This window comes from Coffea arabica, chromosome 4c, assembly GCF_036785885.1.
Source record: "Coffea arabica cultivar ET-39 chromosome 4c, Coffea Arabica ET-39 HiFi, whole genome shotgun sequence".
Classification (NCBI taxonomy): domain Eukaryota; kingdom Viridiplantae; phylum Streptophyta; class Magnoliopsida; order Gentianales; family Rubiaceae; genus Coffea; species Coffea arabica.
Window position 1 is genome coordinate 52086772 of NC_092316.1, and position 19916 is coordinate 52106687.

General features: G+C 36.6%; 1 protein-coding gene across 1 annotated transcript; it reads left to right on the forward strand.

The window, feature by feature from the left end:
* The first annotated feature begins 5801 nt into the window (after nt 1–5801).
* On the forward strand, nt 5802–19810 carry LOC113740398 (DDT domain-containing protein DDR4). The gene is made up of 12 exons (XM_027268022.2): nt 5802–6756; nt 6906–7016; nt 9754–9840; nt 9935–9972; nt 10085–10166; nt 10647–10753; nt 10919–11075; nt 15941–16033; nt 16297–16420; nt 18234–18276; nt 18368–18547; nt 18654–19810. Exons 1-12 carry the CDS (start codon nt 6094–6096, stop codon nt 19417–19419), a joined length of 2451 nt encoding a protein of 816 aa, XP_027123823.2. The 5' UTR covers nt 5802–6093; the 3' UTR covers nt 19420–19810.
* The last annotated feature ends 106 nt before the right edge of the window (nt 19811–19916 follow it).

Below are 19916 nucleotides of genomic sequence, written 5' to 3' on the forward strand. Positions count from 1 at the left end.
CAATTGACTACCAACGAGGTCGAACTCAGTAATACAGTAGGGCCGTTGGATACTTGTCCAGCCGACACCCAAACAGTTTCCCATGAATGGCATTCAATATCTCATATAGCAAGTGCAGTATTACAGTGAAACGATAAGCAGTCATTAACAGGATAAAAGGGATGAGGGCGGTCAAGTACACCCTCACCTTAATCATATCCAATAGCCAAATAAGCCTTCAAGGCATCACAATCACATATAGCAAAGCCACATTATAAACATTCAAGTGAGTAGTATACTCACCAATCAAGTAAATGATGTTTCATGCACCGTCGTCAAAGGTACGTCGTGAACCACCGTCACGCCCTAGAACACATAAATGAGTACAATGAGACTCGATAACGAGTCATAAAGCAATACCAATCACAACCCCAATAGGGTTTCATAAGCATATATAAGCATTATAAGAAACCAGAAAATCAGGAAATGGGACTAACTAGCCCTGAATAAAACAGTGTTTGACCTCATTTTTGCGGGAATGGCACTAAGGTCACTACGGTTGTCGGATGAAAGTGTAAGACCCACCGTTTCGAAGCTAAGAAACAGGGCTACAACAATGTAGAAGGTCACTCAGTCCAATTCCTAGCATAACTAGGTCAAATACGCAAGAAACTAAACCAGAACCGCAATAACAGGTTTGCAAACTACATTCTGCTGTAATCAGTACAACTCAGTATATACAGGTCCAAATTCAGAAATTCTAAAGGCATATGGTAGCTAGGACATCCAGCTACATTTAATCAGAAGACCTCAACAACCAAATCCAAAGCAATTCCAGCCAAAACAACTAATTTCAGACGCAGTTCTTACATTCGGATGAATCCAGAACATCAATAGTAATTTTGACTTTTCTCACTCTACACTACTCCGATTGACTTGAAATTTTACAAGCACCTCTAACACATCAATACCTACAACTTTCATGTTTTAAGTTAAGGCCAATTCAGCCTCTAACCATGAGATATAAAACTGGTCAGAAATGAGGGGTATGAAACCCTAACTTTCCAAATTTCCTTCCAAACCCAAAGTTGCTTGCAATTAACAATCATTTACACCTACTAGCCTCATTCTAGGCCATTGCCAATTATCATACAAGGCCACACCATCACATTCATATATAAACAGAAAAATCACCAATAAATGGAAAAGGTCACCAATTCATCCAAAATCAGGAAATAAACCACAAAATTCATCACTTTAACTATCACTAGGCACAAATTAAGCTTCATTAAGTGAAGGAGGTAGTTCAATCACCACTCACCTAGCAAACAAGAGAGGGAGAGTTGCTTGACACCTTAGCTTCCCCAAACACTTCACCAAACAACTTACTAACACCAAATAAAGAGGTTTTATGAAGTAGAAACAAGTTTAGATGGTTGAGTTATTGGATTGGAGCAAGAGGAAATCAAGAAGTTGAAGAGGTTTTCTTCCTTTCTTCCTTAAGGTTGGCCGGCCACAAGAGCTTGAAAATGAAGCAAATTTTGGTAAATTTTGAGATATTTAATCAAATGGTAAAACATAGAATAGTAAGTCAAAAGTTACATCCACTCACAAGGTGACACTTGTCTCTTCCATAAATGCATCTCTATCCTTTTATTTCCTCTCACATCAATCACATCTCAACCTCTACTTATCTCTTAACACCAGATAAATTTCACACATTATCCGAAACTTAACCTAATCGGCCGAATTTTTTCGAACTTTTCGCACTAGCGGGTCTCACGTCCGTTATTTATTCTTAATTTTTCAAAAACTATCCAATACTAGAAAAATCATCTGAAAACTATAATTACTCATAAAATTCACCAGGAAAATTTTCTTAAGCAAGAAAATACAGAAAACATGCCATTAAAGGAGAAAAATCCTAGGAAAATTATTATGAGGAATTACGGGTTCTCACAAGATAGATAAGAGAAGAGAAGCTGTTGGGAGACAGGTGAACAAAAGATATGGGTGGCTGTGATAAGAAAGACAATTTTTTTTTAAAAAAAAGTCGATAAAATTTTGAATGTTAAAAACACTCTCAAATATATCTACTGTGAAAGTCTTTAACATACAAAATTACATTAAAACTTATGAAAAACACCTGTAAAAATATCTAGTGCATACGAATCTCATAGTTTTATTGCTTATCTACTTGAATAATTAACTATGTCATTGTTTTCAATAATAAAAAACACACTATTTTTTATATTATTAGGAATTTATTCTGTTATTGTGTAAAGTGTGATCGTGTTTTCTAATAAAAATGAGATTGTATAATTAGATACTACCATTTTTAGGTATTTTTGTACATACAAAATGAGGTATGAATATAGTTTGGATGGCAATAGGGCAGAGTACTCTTCGCGTCTCTGCCCCGCTTAAAAAATTCAACTTCCATCTATCATTCTCTCTCCTTAAAGCTTTTAATGAATAAATTGTTCATGATTAGGTTCAATTTTGAAAAAAGTTCAATCATATAATAAATGAATCGAGTTTGAACACAAGATTAAACTCATTTAATAATTGAGTCAAACATGACCTATACATTAACTGCTCAAATAGATTCATGAACACATATATAATTATAAAGAATAAATAAATATGAGCGTAAATGCCTTATATATTATTAAATATAGGGAAATATATCTTGTATTTTTTTCCTCAAAAATAACTATACATGAAACTTGTGTATTATTTATACTTCTAAAACAAAATAATTAAATTAAATTTATTCTAAATCATGTATTATTTTAAAAAATATAATTATATCATTTTCAAACTCAAATTTGAACTTGAACTCGAGCTGGGAATTCAGCTCGTTTAGTTTGAACTCAAATATTTATACAAATTAACGAATTAAATTCGAACACCACTTATTGTAATGCCCAAAACCCATGAGTTGGCCCAAGTAACTTTTGAATTGAAATCACGAGAACAAAATGGTTAATCCAAGTTATTAGTAACCTAATGGATCAAAGATTATATTTCATTCCTTTTCTTCCTTCATTTCAGATGTGGGACATTTCACTCACCCCATCTTTGGAACTTTACATTCTTGCAAAGTTTGGTTGTAATTCAAATTGTCTATTTAGTTGTGTATGAACTCTAGATGTGGCTCATATGGGTTATAAAGATAACCCCATTGAACGTGACACTTAGCTGTATGCCACACTTAATTTCTTGCACTTCTTTACGTAATCAAAACCATAACATAACACCACTTGGTCCCAAGTTCATTATATACAGAGACCATGCGAGTTTTACTCTGATATCATTGGTGGTGCTCCACGCCTATTGGTCCAATAACTTTTTGAAGTGGTGATTTTAGTTCAAAAAGTTATTGAACCATGCCAATGGGCCCAAGACATTACACTTGTAGTTCATATAATATTCAATCAAAATTGATCCTTGTTTATATAATATACTAATGGAGTGTAAACATTAAAATTTCGTCTTGATTTGACTCGTTAAAAATTTTATTCCCACCTACTTAATTCCCATATTTGCTATGCTCTTATTTGACATGTCTTATATTATGATTGAGTGCTTGCTTTGGGTTTTTATATCTCATAAAATTCATTTATCAATAGTAAGTATTTTTTTAAATGACAAAATCCCTGCATCTTCTCCCTCCTTCCCTACGATTAGATCTGATTGTGAGGAGGGAGGGGAGGGATGTGGAGAGGGGAAAGGAAGAAGGAGAAGAAGGGTGCGGAGAAAAGAATAAGGAGGGAGGTGAGGGAAAAAGGGAAGGGAAAAGGGAGATAAAGAAGAAAGAGAGAAGGAGAGAAGAGGGAGGGGAAGGAGAAATATATATAAAGGAGATAGGGATAGAAGAGAAAGCTGCGGGAAAGGGGAGGGAGAAAGAATAGGGGAGAAAAGAGGAAGCAAGAAGGGAGAGAATGAAAAAGGAGAGGGAGAGAGAGAGAGAGGAGAGAAGGAACTACTGATGGCATGGATGAAAGACGAATTTTTTTAAAAATATCTCAACAAAATTTTAAATTCGAAAACACTTCCAAATATATCTACAGTGAAAGTTTTTAAGATCCAAAGTTATAATAAAAATTTTTCAAAAACACCTCTAAAAATACCTATTCCATTCAAACCTTATAGTTCTGTTACTTATCTACCTTCAACAATTACCTACATAATTGCTTTTAATAATAAATAAGATGGTATTACCGAGGCATTTATTTTTTCATTTGAGTGAAGTGCAATTGTGTTTCCTACTAAAACATAAGATGGTAGCATCTACATTGTTAGGTTTTCATTGCATACAAATTGAGGCACAAATCATAGTTATGAATGGCAATAAGGTGGGATGCCCTTAGTGTCTCCGTCCCACCTAAAAAATTCAACTTCCATCTCTCATTCTCTTCCCTTAAAGCTTTTAATGAACAAAATTTTTTGCAATTAGGTTCGAGGTCGAAAAACTTTGATTATATAAAATATGAATCAAACTTGAACACAAGATTAGGTTCATTTAATAATTGAGTCGAACACGAATTAGTTTGCAAACTGTTCAAATAGGATCACGAACACATATATAGTTAAAAAGAATAAGCAAATACAAGCATACGTACCTTGTATATTATTAAATATAGGTATATATATATCTTGTATTTTCCTAAAAAAATCAACTATGCAAAAGTATTCAAAAACTCATTCATGAATAATCCGAGTTGGGTGCTTGTTTGTCATAAAATCATTCATCCATAGTAAGTATTTTCATTGATGACAGTAACTATTGACATAACTTCAAACTCATTCCCTTTCATAACTCACAGTTTTTTGTATGAGTGTTTCGATAAATGGACTCTGCGAAGACACTTCAAAAGCCTTCAAACTCATTCCAAAACTTGTTTAGAGTGGATTACTGTAATATGTCATAAGATGTCATATGCAAAAGTATTCACAAAAAAAAAAACATATCCTTGATAAACAAATATTTTAACACCATATCGATTATTGAAAATTTATTAAACTTACCCTCTAGATTTGGGATTACATTAGACTTTCCAATCATCATGAGTACCTATGTTGCCTAGGTTGTGTCTGTCCTTACTACATCCACATAGTTATATCAGTTTACATCTCTCATGTGGGAAGCTGGCTGTATTACTACATGCCATTAGATGTCATGACCACTCCCGGTTGACTGAAAGAATTGCTGACCCAAGTTTGTCTGACTCCCAAAGGTCCAAATTCTCCTAAAGTAATTCCGGTGCTACTAAAACTACCCCTCCATCCACTAATACGGCCTCGTTTACTTGTATGTAGGAGTCCTTCCAAGTCGCATCATTCGGTCATCCACACCTTGGCCCTTCCCTTGCAGTCCCTATTCCTGTTCCCATTCTCCACTCTCTTTCTTTTCACCTTATCTGTCTGTGCCTTTCTCACCTCCTTAATCCTTAATCATCCACATTTTACACCACCAAGGAAACTGATATCAATTCACAGTTCAGAAACACCCCAACCCCCACCCACAAAAAACCCCCCAGACAGGACACAACACAGCACCCATTCCCCCAAAACACACACAACACGCACTAAATTCCATTTTTGCCCCCTGCCTACTTGAAATTTACTTACCCTTTACCCTTCCCTTAAGTCCCCTTTACCCTTAAAACAAGAAAAAAAACCAAAAGGAGAAGAAACTACTGACAAAAAATTCCAATTGCCCTCTTCAATTCTTTTCCACCCTTGCCTTTGCCTTGGGCCTTTGTCCCTTCCCCCTTTTCCAATTTTTCCTCTCTTTTCTTCTCTCTCTGATATATAGACGCAACTCAGGAGAAAAGCCCCCCCTCCCCACCCCACCTAGTATTACAAAAATTTAGTTTATGCCCTTCCCCAAGTCCCTTAATCCATTCTCATTAGTTTTTCTATATGCACTTTTTATGTCTGATGGTCATTAGTCCGTTTTAGCTTCTCCTCCGCCTTCTTCTTCATCAACATACATCAACAGTGACTTGGTATTATCTTGGGATTTATTTCTTTCTTTTTTTTACTGATACAGATATCTTTCTTGATGTTACAATCTTTCTTTGAAAACCCCAAGTGTTTGGTTCAATGCAAGTCCATGATCTCCCATGTAACTCCTCCGTAGCTAATCCCCTCTCCGATCCCCACTTCTCCGCCACCGCCTCGGTCGTAGCCATGGCCACCGACCCGCAACCCTCCTCCCCTTCTCCGATCCATTCCCCAAAGCACCACAAAATTTCCCAAAATAACGGCAAAAAATCCCAAAGTAGCAAGAGCCCACCTCCTCACCACAATGATACAGTTGTTAACTCTTCTGCAACTCCCAACGCCAGTAACAACAATAATACCAGTAATACTAGTAACAACAATAACGGTAATAGTAATAGTGTTGTATTTAGGAGAGAGAGGCCCTCCAGGGCGTGTACGCAGCGCGCGGCCGCCAGGATGCAGGCTGCGGCCGCTGCTGAGGCTGCTGCGGCCGAGGCAGAGAAGAAGCAGAAGAAGGCAGCTTTGAGGAAGGAGCGACTGGCAGCCCGGTTGCTGAGGGAGGAAGTGGAGGAGCAGGAGGAGGAGGTGGAGCAGCATGGAGAGGAAGAGGAGGAAGGCGATGATTCCCCTCTGGGATCATCGAGGAATCAGCAATGTAGTAAAATTGTGACCCCTTTAGTGGGGGAACCGGAGCCCTCGCAATTGCCGCGGTGGAACATTCGTGGGATGTGGCAGTTGGCTTCTATCTTGAATTTTTTGAATGTATGTCAGCTTGCATAAAGTTGAAGTTTTTCTGAAAGAAGATTGGAATTTTCTTTTTTCCAGAAGTGAAGCTTTCGTGCCTTCAAGGCTAATGGGTTCTGGCTTCTCTTAGTGACAATTGTCTGTTCTTTTTCTTTTTCTTGGCGTAGGTTTTTAGGCCTTTATTGAATATTAAAGTGGAGTTTTCAGCAGAGGAGTTCGAAACAGCTCTCATTACGCCGAATAATACTCTTGGAGAGATTCATATTCCGTTATTGAAGGTTGGTGCATTTTGTTGTTTGGATGAAAAGCTTGTGCCTTTTATCCAACTTGAGTTTTTGCGTGAATTTCTGGTAATTCTGGCCCTTGTGGCGAACTTATTTTGCATAAAAATTGCTAGCCTCTTTTTTTCGTTGGAACTCTGGTAACATTTAATAGTATAAATTCGTCCAGTGGTGTCTTTGGGATACTTCATTTAGTTTCAGAAATGCATTACCCTACCTGTATTTTGGTCGAATGAAAATCTTTTCCTTGGTGGAATGCAATGTTGCAAGATGGGTAGCAACTAGTCAAATTGATTGTAGGAGCTTTATATCTATGGCTTATAAGCAATCAAGTCTCAGAATTATGTGTGGGCATAAATAATGCGAGGTATTTCAGTTGCTTCTTTAAGTACCACAATTCCGGTAAATCATGCCATCTGAATAACAAAGTTTGTTGCTTTTTTGAAGTTTTAAATTTGTGGAGGTCATAGGTATGGTGAAGAGTTTCTTAGCATGTAGCTGTAATGTGGAGAATCAGATTGGAATTACCTCTCATGGTTAGGTCTACTATGGGGCAAACTAAAAAAAAAATTCCAGCCAGTTACACAGACAATGGAATGCACATTTGATAGGAAAGTTAGTTTTTCTTTTAGGACATTGTGGTGAATAATATTGAGAATCTGCTCCATAACCTGTTACAGAGCTTAACAACATAGGACGGAAATCTACAGAATACCTTTATTGACTGGTAAAAATGGAAAACAATAACCTGATAAATTATCAGCTCATTACAATTGGGGTGTGAACTAAAGGTGCTTTGTTCATTTTCCTCCAGTTGTAGGTTTGGATTCTTAGAAACTAATTTATTCCACTAGGAGTTGGATACTTTTTAATGCAGGATATTCCTACGTTTCAGTTAGAGCTTGATTGTTTTACATTTTAGCAGTGGACCTGGCTATATGTGTATGCAGAAACCAGAGTCTAGAAATATATATAGTATGGAACTAGTGTAGAGATTGGAAGAGGAAGTCTAAGAAGGAGGAGAATAGGAAGAGAAAGGGAGAAGAGAACCTTAGGTTTCTCATGTAATATAGGGGGAGTCGTTTTGAAACTCCGTGTTTCAAGATGCTGTTACTTATAGGGCAATCCTGTGGCAAGTAGGTAGCTTTTTAAACACATGGTGGCCAAGGTGGTCCACAGAGCATCTTCTATGGTGCCTGACCATTGGACTTCCACCAATTGCTGATCATTTGACTTCCTGCATGGCTGTACCTTGAACTCTCATGGCTGCCCCTTAAAATCATTTGCTTTCTTAGCCACCAGATTCACTGTATTTAATTTAAAAAAAAAAAATCATTTGGTGTCCATTCATGGCTGACCTGTGTTTTTCACCTTTGGTTGCTACTGTGGTGTACTTTTGAAAACTAGGCAGCGAAAAATTTTCACCAACCAAGGCTGCTACAAACAGGCACGCAACTTGTGTGCTACCACTGCAATCAGCAAACTACCATGAAATTAAAGTCCTAAATCTTTTACAGGCTAAAATGTAGGCAAACTTGAGTTTCTTTTGTTAAGTTGTTTTTATTGTTTTGCTGTCCTACCTCCTGCCTGAAATAGTTGGTTGATGTTTATGCTCATAAGAGATTTAAATGGGCTCAGTTGTCCTCAGATTGATTGGTTATAGTTGACTTTTGTCCTGCTTGCTATTCATTTTGACCGAACTTTTTGGTTTCTTTTGTGGTGTATAGATCTTTAGTATTATGGGCATTGGATCATCTATCTACTTCTATCTTGTTTTTAACAACAGTTTGCCTGTTCTAATTCATCCTCCTGCAGCATCAGGATAAGAACTGCGAATATACCATCTTTAAATATTTGTGTAGGAAGTAAGTGCCACTGGTTAGGATAAGTAGTGGATGACCTGGATAAGTCTATATCTCAACTTATTTATAGAATTCTAGAATGTTATTATCAGAATAATTTCACTTGAAAGAAGCTATGTAAGTCATTGATGATTTGAGAAGCAATAAGGGTATTGCGAGGATCAAATAGCTAGCTAACAGATGCAAATACAAAACAAGGAAGTGAATAAAGAATTGGTGCTTTAATTTGGACTTCATTACCGGCTACTCACTTGTTTATGTTCTCGTTGTTCATTTGGTTTTTTTTCTTGAGCAGTATGTAGATTGTTATTGCCCTTGTGGGCATTGAGAATTTATGTTGTTGAAGATGATTATACCTAGAGAGACATTAGATTAATGTCATATCTGCTGTGTCTTCTTATAATATACTAGGAATCTAGCATCAGAACATAGTTTATCACAGCTTGAGATGGAACTGTTGTTCAGTTTAAATACTAACAAGTACATAATGCTACAAATTGCTAATATCCCTAAATGTTGTGGTGGTTTGTCTTTTGAGTAGTTGTTCTTGGTTAAATATCAATGGCTTCTGACTCTTCTGGCATGACTTTTCTTGTTATTTTTGTTCTTTTTTAATATTAACTTGATGATTTTCTTCTTCCTTTTCCGGCGCAGCATCCAGCCTTGACTCCTAAAGTGTCCTAAAAACCTCCATGATGTCAAATGCATTTATTGTCCAATAAGTATTCATGGGCGTGGATAAAGTACTTTTCAAAGTCAAAAGTATATGTGGTCACAACAAAGTTTTACTTGTTAACATGAAATGCTTTGATAATCTTGGTGAAATAATGGCATTAACTCATATATTATACTTTCTTAATTTATTTCCTCAGGCAATTCCTCCTATCACTCGAATGGCCCTTGGACACAATACATGGGTTACAGTATTGTGCAGAAAATTACGTGATTGGTGGCTTTGGGTAATCTGGTTTTAGTTGCTTGAGCTGACTCAAATACTGAAGTTGTTAATTCCTCCCTTTTTCTGACATCTTGGAGTGCATTATTTCATCTCAGGTTGCAGAAGGAGAGCTACCTATTGTTGCATCTCATGGGTAAGAAACTATACATCTGTAAAAATCTTTGGTTAGAAGGAGTTTCTGCCTTTTTTTTTGTGGAAGAAGCACGAATTTGCATGTGTTTAGATGTAATCTTCACTGGTTTCAGGGCTGAAGTTGAAGCATATAATGCTCTAGATCCTGCGGTTCGTGTAGTAATATTGAAAGCACTATGTGATATTCGTGTTGAGGTAACATTTATGATGGTTGACATTCTATTTCTTATTTCTATAGCTTCTGTTCCTGAGGTACTGGCTTTGAAAAATTTACAGCAGGCTTTTTTTTCCCCTTTGTAATTGATGTACATATGCATAAAAATTCAGTCATCCCTGTTACTGCTCCCTTGAGGGAGAATGTTCTAGTGTTAATTTTTTGGTCAACATCTTGTGTTTCTATAGCTAATTGGCTGACAATTTCAACCACACCCATCAGACTGTAAGACTTAAATTCTTATGGTCTTTTAGAAAAGAAGATAGAACAGTTATGAACGGTAAGTTTGCATAAGAATTTTGGTGTTCGGATGTCATGGAGGCTGATTGCTCCCTCAAAACCTAAGGAACAGTGCTGAGATGCAAGAAGCACGTTAACACTTTGTCATCTGCATATCTTTTTGTTCAAGTTTAATGTTTTCTGTTATGGATAATTGTAAGTAATTGTTGTTTTATTTTCAGCAAGAAGACATCCGAAACCATATAGACAACTCTGTAAAGCATGGTGTCCATATTTCAGCATTTCGCAAAGAAAGAGTTGGTGGTGATTCTCATGGAATCTCTTATTGGTAATGCATCTTATCTTTGCATTTCCTGGTTACATGTGCATAACAGAGTACCACAAACTTTCTCTCAGTTTTAAGGAGTGATACTTGGTTTTTTTTTTTTTTTTGTTGTACCTTTTGTTCATTTCCTTGTATCAGAGTCTTATTAGCTGCACTTTTCTTATATAGGTATGAAGATGATGCTATGGTTGGTCATCGACTATATCGAGAGATTAGAAAAGTTGAGGTGAAGAAAGGAAAGGGGAGAAACATACCGCCCATTCCTAATTCATCTTACCAGTGGGAGACAGTTGCAACTAATTTTGATGAATTTCAAGATGTGTCTGTGAGTTATTTGTTACCGTTTAATCTCGTCTAGTGTCTGCTAAATAAATTCCTAAGACCTGCACCTTGATATTAACATTTTGGATTATAATGCAGAATATTTTGCTCATTTTAAGCACGTGTTTGTTGGTTCTTATATTGCTAGTTGTACAAAAGAATACTTGCCCGTATTTTATTCTCTTTATCTTTCTACATTTGTTTTTGGGTTTAGAAGAGTCATTTTGTGTACAGCTGATTCCAAAATGCAGAATATTTTGCTCATTTTAAGGATGTGTTTGTTGGTTCTTATATTGCTAGTTGTACAAAAGAATACTTGCCCGTAATTTATTCTCTTTATCTTTCTACATTTGTTTTTGGGTTTAGAAGAGTCATTTTGTGTACAGCTGATTCCAAAATTCCAAGAGAAGATTGATAATTTTTCAGTAACAATAATAATATGCTAGCTTGCTGTTCTGTTCTGTTATTCAGTTTTTTACTTGTTTTCTTCTGTGCAAACTGTAAGGAAGAAGGTTCTAGAATATTTTTTGGCCATTTTATCCCTTAGAATAAGTTTCCATCAGTTCTTAGGGAATGCATCTGCTGGTAGTTTATATAAATGGGATGGGCTTTTAGGGAGGTGAGGTCAATATCTGAATTTAGAAGGGAGGTTTCTACAATTAAGGTAAATACCAAGGAGGTCACTCTAATCTCCACATGATTTACAAGTTAAATGACATATGTATCCTAAATGAGCTACTTAGGCTATTTAGTATTATGCTTCTTGTTTTGTCATGGAAGGAGACTCCAAATGATAGATGAGGGGATGGAATACTGAAATATAGCATTCATCACATTAATTGAAAAAGAGAAAATAATTGCTTCCACCAAATTAATTCAAAAAGAGAAATGTGTGGAAAAAGAAAATTGTACAGGCATTGAAAATATAATTAAATAGAGTTAGAGATGTATCGGAGGTAAATCCTAAGCTCGAGCGAGGGATATGAAGCATTTTGGCGATGAATAAACTCATTTCAAAATTGTGATTTGTGTAGGGTATGCATACGGTAATCTTATTCATGCAAGAAAGCTTTTATTTTGGTTGGCCTTCTTATTATGCTAATTCCGTTCTCAATTAGAAACTCCTGAGAGGGTCCAGAGTTCCTGTCCTCTTACGATTGCTTGAGTGTTCAATAACTTCCATACGGTCTTGGGACAAAGGGAATGCAAATAACTTTAAGAAGTGATTAGATGCAAGAACTTCTGAAAACCTTGCAGCCTTAAAAAAATTTGTGCTTGTGTGTATGTTTTTTCCCTGTCCTAGGCTCAGAGCCAAGTTTGATCTGGAATCTTTTGGTTAATTCTGTTTTAGGAATTTGATTAATAGTCTGGTCAAGTTTTCAAATATGCATTCAATCAATGGGCTTCTTCAGTATTCTGGTAGTTAGGTTTCTATTCTGGCACTTCAGGAGTATGATATGCACCGGATGGTGAAGCTGGTCTTACACACTACGCCTGTGGGATAACATCTTTCTTTATTTAGATCTTTAGCAATTGCGGTGTGTGTGTTTTTTTGTTCTTTTATTTATTATTTTTAATTTTTTGGCATATATATATATATATATATATATATATATATATGTGTTGTGGGATTGAACTTTTGTCTCTGGGAATACTTGGGATCTTGTATAAGTCAAGAAGAGCATGCAACATTTTGATTGTTGAACTTCTATCTTTTGAGGGGTTTGTATAATGGAAGAAAAGAAGGGAACATTTGGGGTTGACCAGTAGTATACCTTGGGAAGATCTATTGTGTTTTGTGGCAAACCAGTATTCTCATTGTTTTTGCAAGATCTGTATGGTAATCTTATATGCTTTTGAAAATGGTCACAATGTAAAAATCTGTTTCCTACAAAGCTGTAGAAGGGGGAGCAGAAGGGTATGAGATTGGAAATAGCTAGAGATGTCTATGCACATATGTAGCAATGTAAAATGCAGAAATAAGTTAGGAAATATGTAACTCATACTTTTCATGGATCCATTGACCATAAATCACAGAATTACATGATGTGAAAAAACAACAAAGTTGTGTATCAGAATACGTACCAAATTTCATCCAATTTAATTGGGCATGTTGACTTTGAATCTGATGGATGCTAATCTGGCTAATTTAATTGTGTGATGACTTTGAGGAAGGGCTGCAATGGATTGTTTGAGAAAGGGATCTGATGGATGCTAACATGCCCAACAAATTCTACCCCACAGATGTTGATGGTGAAGGGGAGGAGAGGAAGATGAGGAGGAGGGTTGGGTTCTTTGTGGTCCTTGCTTACTGATTTTTGAGAATAGAGTGAAACTTCATAAAGGAATGACGGTTTTTGCATCACTGGAGAAGATTCCCATGCAGCGAATAGTCTATGCGTCAATGGTGTTTTGAACACAAAAAGAATTAAAGAAAGGGATGAGACAGGCTCCTGGTGTAGTGAGTGAGGTTAAAAGTGAAGATTACACAATTTAGAGGAGTAAATAGACAGTGACTAAGGCTAGATAAGCATTTCAAACACTAGGGATAAGGACAGTGTGTTTAGTCCAGTTAGACCACCTCTCCGTGATATTTAAAGCATAACAAAAATTGTTAATGCTATCATATATGTGGACAAATTTCTATTTCTGATTGTTACCTCAGAGTCATTTTGCAAGTCTATCTTAGCATCAAACTGAACTTGTTTCTAATTCGTTGAGAAAATATAAATGGAGTTCTGTGTACAAAGCCTTTGTTTAGAAAATTTTGCATTATCTTCGCAAGAATTTAGTAACTACATTTTTGATAATTTATGACCAAGAATGCTGTTAATATATACTCCGTCCGTCCCAAAATTTTCATCACTATTGGGGACACTTGTTTTTTTTTTTTTTCCCAACAGCGAAGAAATTTATCTGTCTTTTTCCTTCATTACCCTATGTTTATAGCTCTGAACAAGTGTGTGGGGCAAGGCTATTAGTGTTTTAAATTTTCAAATCTGCAAAAGCTCATGTTGTGGGGCCAAAGGAACTTTGCATGTCAGTGGACAACCACTTGAAAACTAAAGTGTAAGTACACTCTCAGTTGTATATTACTAGTTGTGGGATACATGCACTTATATTAGAGTCCACTAGCAATTGTCATAAATCAAGTTGGTGGGCTTGCAACAAAGGTTAGATGGTGAAAGTGTAGGAAAATTTTTTTGTCGAATATAGAAAGTGACACAAATTTTGGTACATAGCAAAAAGGAAAGTATGACACTTTTAATGGGACGGAGGGAGTATTAAAGAACTAATATAGCAATGCACATTTATATTAAATTGCATTTCCCTGTGCTGAAGTTCAAATCTCCGGCAGGTTGCCTTATCCTAATTTTGAACAATGAATTATGACATTTAGACGCACATCTGACTCTTGACTGGTTTGCATAATTATAAATTAGGAGAATTGGTAGTCGTAAAGTGAACTTTTTAACAACCATAAGGTATCGCCCAATTCTAGTTTTAGAAAAATATTAATTCTTTTTACCCGATTTTGTTGAACGCATATAAGTGGGAGACTTGCATGAATCTCTTTAAAACCATAAGAATGTCTTGGATGCATATGAGACGGGAAAGTATAATAAACCCAGTTACATATTTGCATGATGGTTTGTACTCCCTCTGTCTTTCTTCTTTCTCATGGTCAAAACTGTAAAAAGGGCTTAAGCAAATTTAAATTTGACCTAGATCTTCATTTTACAATATAAAGCTTCTTTCTTCCCTTGATTGACTTAGTTATAGCTTTAATGGTTTGATGTCCGCTTAAGGTTCTTTCTTTGGAAATTCTGTAGGAGGGTTGGAATGGCAGATTAATTTTTACTTCTTTGACTATATAAATCATGGCAAAAACTTTGTGACAGATACAATAGTAATCATGACATAGGAAAAAAGGGTACCGAACACTACCATTTAAACTTTGGAAGAGTGCACTTGAAAAAATAAATGCACTATGATCTACCTTATAACTGCATGCATTAATTGTGCTTTTGCTAAAAAAATTTCATTTTTAATTGTGTGTTTCATTCATATACGCGTCCAACAAAAGTATTGAAAAAATTACTCTGTAGAAGACTTCTCGATGGACTTCAATTTACCCTTTGTACTTTGGAAATTTTTTCATTTAGTTCACATTGAATCATTTGTTATCTTAAACAGTAGTGCAATTTGTTATCAGGTAGAGTAGTGTAGTTCTTATCAAATATGGTTCAGACACATGACAAAGCAAATGGGCGAACACGAGTCCCAAATTCATAAAAGAGCCGCTCAATGTAGCATTTTTTATTTGCCTTCTTTTTTTTTTTTGGGGGGGGGGGGGGAGTTGCTGCTAGCCACAAAATCATCCTGCTTTAGTACATATTAAATCAACTGGCCATTGACATGGTTATACTGATCATAACTGAGGCAAAAAGAACAAGTGGGAATTTTTCTTGGAAAAAAGTCTATTAAATATTTTCTTTTCTTTACCACATGGAAATTTTCAAACAAACGTCCATGAGGTAGTTGGAAAAATTCTCCCAGCAATTCAAACCCAGTCTTTGGATATTAACTATAGCATCTATATTAAGACTTAATGAGACAGGTTAAGGAGTTTACTTTTTGCTTGCTTTGCAGTCTTCTCTATTCCATAGACTTCCTATGGCAATTAAGCACAATTAGAATGGTCTAAGCGTGTATACGTATACAGTCTTCGCTTTTAGTGTTTGAATGATCAGGGTGGAAAAGTAACAGACACTATCATATGAACTTGTGTTGCTTACATTTGTAGTTGTGCTCATGTTAATAGCTGCCTTTCTTTTGGATATGAAGAACTTGAATGTTTCAATGCAGGAAAAACTATTTTCAAGTAAAAATAGAACGGAGGCTTCTCTTGGAAAGAAGTTGAAAAACGATATGCTTCCTGAGATTGAGAAAGTCCACAAGGTATTGCCATTTATTGACTGAGCAGGACCTGCACTTTATTTTTTCAGACATTTTCTGTATCTGTTCAGATGTTTTGCTTTTGTGAATTATTTGTGTATTTCCCCTCCAAAAAGCTGTATCTTTCTTTCCTGGTAAGAGATAAAATGGCAAACAATGATCAAGAATGATATAGATAGTCATAATAATGAAGGCAAATGCTGTCAGATAGATATAGTGGCTATTAATACTTTGGAGGATTGACGCTGAAATTATTTTCTGTGCAGAGAAAAGAGAAGCTGCTGAAGAAGCAACACAGACAAGCTCTCATGCTTGATAATATGATGAATATGGATGGCCTTGCTGCTGGACGTTCTCTTCGTGATAGGAAACCTGTCACATACACTTTTGGTAAAGTTTCCATGGGGTGCCTTGCTTATTATCTATCTATTTATTTTGGCTCTATGTGTTGTGGCTAATACTACTGACAAGATATTACAGAGAGTGTCACGTTCTTTCCCTTGGTATTAGAAAAGGAATCTGTTCCTTTTGACTTGAAATGTGTCAAGAATTGTCATTCTGATGGTTCTACAAGATGCATAGATTGTGTGTATTGGGTTGGTAGTTGTGTGGAAAGATTATGTTGTGTCATAATAAATTTGAAAAGTCTGTTTTTGGGTGGGTAATCTAGTTATCTTTGGGGCAGAATCAAAATGGTTACAAAAACTGAGCACCCTGGATAGACTTGGAAATCCTTTCGTCCTGAAGAAGTTTGCTCAATTTTCTACTCTTGGATTTATGATAATGTAGCATAAGTCCCAAGTGCAAGGTACTTTCCAGGTGAGGATAATGATTTCAAGAAGTATGTATAGCCAAAGAGTCAAGAACGTAATCATGGGGACTTTTTGGCTTTACTCCCCATTTTGCATGGGGGGAATATCCAAATTTTCTTTCACAACTTTGTACAAGCATTTGTTGTCAAATCATGAATCTGAACTTGTAATTGTCTAGTATTTTGGTGGTCAATTTTGAAAATTTCCTGCACAAATATGATCTTAACTTAATACGGCTCTAATTTCATTGATAAATAGCCGATATTAGATGCTTTGCCTGCTTTCTGTAGGTTATATTCTCAAGATGTACTTGACGCCTGAAGTGATTTCTAAACTGTTGATGCGTTAGATTCCTAGGCTAAGTATCTTGGTTATTCAATGATCCCCAAGTGGTCAACTTCAGAAGACATGTAACAGTCCTTGAAGGACATGTAAGATGGTCTTTACCTTGGGTTTAGTTTATGTATGTATGCGTAGAAAGCTACTGTTGGTAGAGATTGAATAGGCAGTAGAGAGACAGTAGACATCTTTCCCCCTGCAGTGTCCCCCCCCCCCCCTTCTCCTTCCCCTCTCTTTTGTTTCTTTTTCATTTTCTTTTATGCTTGTGATTTGCCTCTTTTTCGTACTCCTTACTCTCAAGAAAAGATACTTCATACTTTCTCCCCTGCTCCTGTGAAATGCAAGATGCATAATAAAGCTCTGCCTGAGCAATCCTTTGAAGGAAAGTAAAACATGGATGACAAATAGTTTAGGAAGGTAGATTCTGTATGTATGCAGCTAGAATGGAATCAGGGAGATGCAATATGTCATGGAAGGTAAAAGGAAGGGCAGACTGATACAGAACCAAACAATCAGATCTTAGACCTGTTTACCTGAGTAGGAATAAAATCCTCCAATTGCTTTCTATCATTAGAATTTCGGATGATGAGGAAAGGCATTCCAATTAAGGAGCTTGTTTTTATTGGTAGACTTTTTTTTTTTGGGGAGGGGGGGTGTGTGTGTGTGTGGTTGCAGAGCTTTAAAGGGAGAAACGTTTTAAGCAAATGGAAGCAGCAAGTAAAATTAGATATGCCTAGTTTACTGTATTATCTATTGACGTGAAAGGAGTCTGGCAAGGTCTCTACTTGTTTATCTCTGAAAGTTTTTGCTTTTTTTCTTTAATTTAATTTAATTTTTTTCCCTTGTGCCAATACTTTATATAGTTGTGGTTATATGGTTGGTGTTAGGTCAATTTGTGTTTTTGAATTTGTTCTTTCTGGAACTGGTGCTCCTGCATAATCCTGTTCCTGGGTGGTTCAAATATTTTCAGTTGTGACCCTAGTATAGCTTTAAAAGTTCTCCTGCAAGGTAAAATTCTGATTTTCTGATTGTTGTACGGGTGAATTTTGCAGATGATTATGATAGATCAATCAATGAGGCTATCAAGATAACCAAGTATGAGATTTGCCTGTTTGAAAATCTTTATATGCTTTACTTCTTCATCTAACACAATCTAAAGCTAAGTTTTGTTTTGCCCTCACATCAGGAAGCAGCAAGCTTCTTCCCCGGAGCCAACCGCCACAAGGAGAGAAGCTGGTGTCAGAGTGGAAGCTCTTACAAATGGTAGATGGGGTGGTCCTTCGCAACCTTTCAATGCACTTTCTCCAAAATCACCTGATTATGATGGATTCTATGATGATAATAGAGCAGATCAAACGGATCGGAGGTATTCTCTTCTCTGCTTTGATTTCTTTGTTTGTCTATTCTCGTACAACAGCACACCACGCATACATACTTTTGTAGTTCGTTGCTGATAATCTTGCGGTGTATAGCAATCGCCGAAGGCAGAGACCTCAGCGGTATTCTGCACAAGAGTTCGTTGAAGCAGTTTCAGATAATGAAGCGGACTTTGATAGTGATGACGATATAGTTGGTGAGGTGATCTATGATGATGAATATTTAAGAAGACGGAAACAAAGGAGGAAGATATCTAGCAGCTCAGAAGGAGATGACGAGTACCATTGGGATGATGAGAATCCTGAAGAGGAAGAAGAGGAGGAGGAGGAGGAGGAGGACGATGATGATGATTCGCTAAGTGCAAGTGAGGAGAGTGATGGGCCCCGAAAATTTAAGAAATTGCCAGGCCGCACTAGAAGGGAAACTAAACTGAGATCAGTTGATGAGCTCCAGTTAGGTTTACGGCGTAGTAAAAGGGCGACCAGGAACCGTATAAATTATCGACAGTATGAACTATCAGAATCAGAAAATGAGTCGATGAAACCCGGGAAGTCAAATGTGTCGGAGCACTCAAATGACAGTGAAAATGCAGAAGAGTTCTCAATGGTGAGTCAAGATTCTGAGGAAAATAACACAGATAACCAGGAAATTAAGGCGGATCAACCTGTGAAGGATGAGGAGCCTGAGACAGTCAAGAAAGAGGATAACGATATGCTGGAGAAAGCAAATAGCCCACGGCAAGATGAAGGTGAGGGTGTTCGAAAAAGGCGTTTTCTTGATCTAAATGAGCTTGCCCCAGGTTCTGGCTTTGATGATGGTCCCAACTCGATGATGAAAGATGAAGATACCGATGACTTCTGAAGTTACTGTCTCCACCAGAGAGGAGGGTCTTGGTGTTCACCTGGAAAAGTTGATTGTATGATATAGATAACTCATAGATTACATGGCAAGTCGACTCCATGACGGAAGCAACAATTAGAGGTGCTTCCTCGGGAATTTTTAAGCAATTGCCACCCGAATGCAGTTATTTATGTATTCCTGCTGGGAACAACATGATGCTGAGAAAAGTCATGTAGATTCAGTAGTCAAATTTTTTCAGAACGCCTACATTCCAGAAAACGAATAGGATGTGGATGAGAAGCTTGTCGGAAGTTCTGTACTATTTCTTATCCAGTCTGTGTACAATAACTTTTCGAACTAATATTTGTAATGGAAGAGTTTGGCATATAGGTAGGATAGCCTGTTTCCATTATCTTTTTGTGCTCCCAAGTTCTCTTCAAAATGGACCCTTCGGTCTGGTCTGCTCTCTAGGCTTCACTTCCCATATAAATCTTCCGGAGATGGTTCTTTTTTTTTTT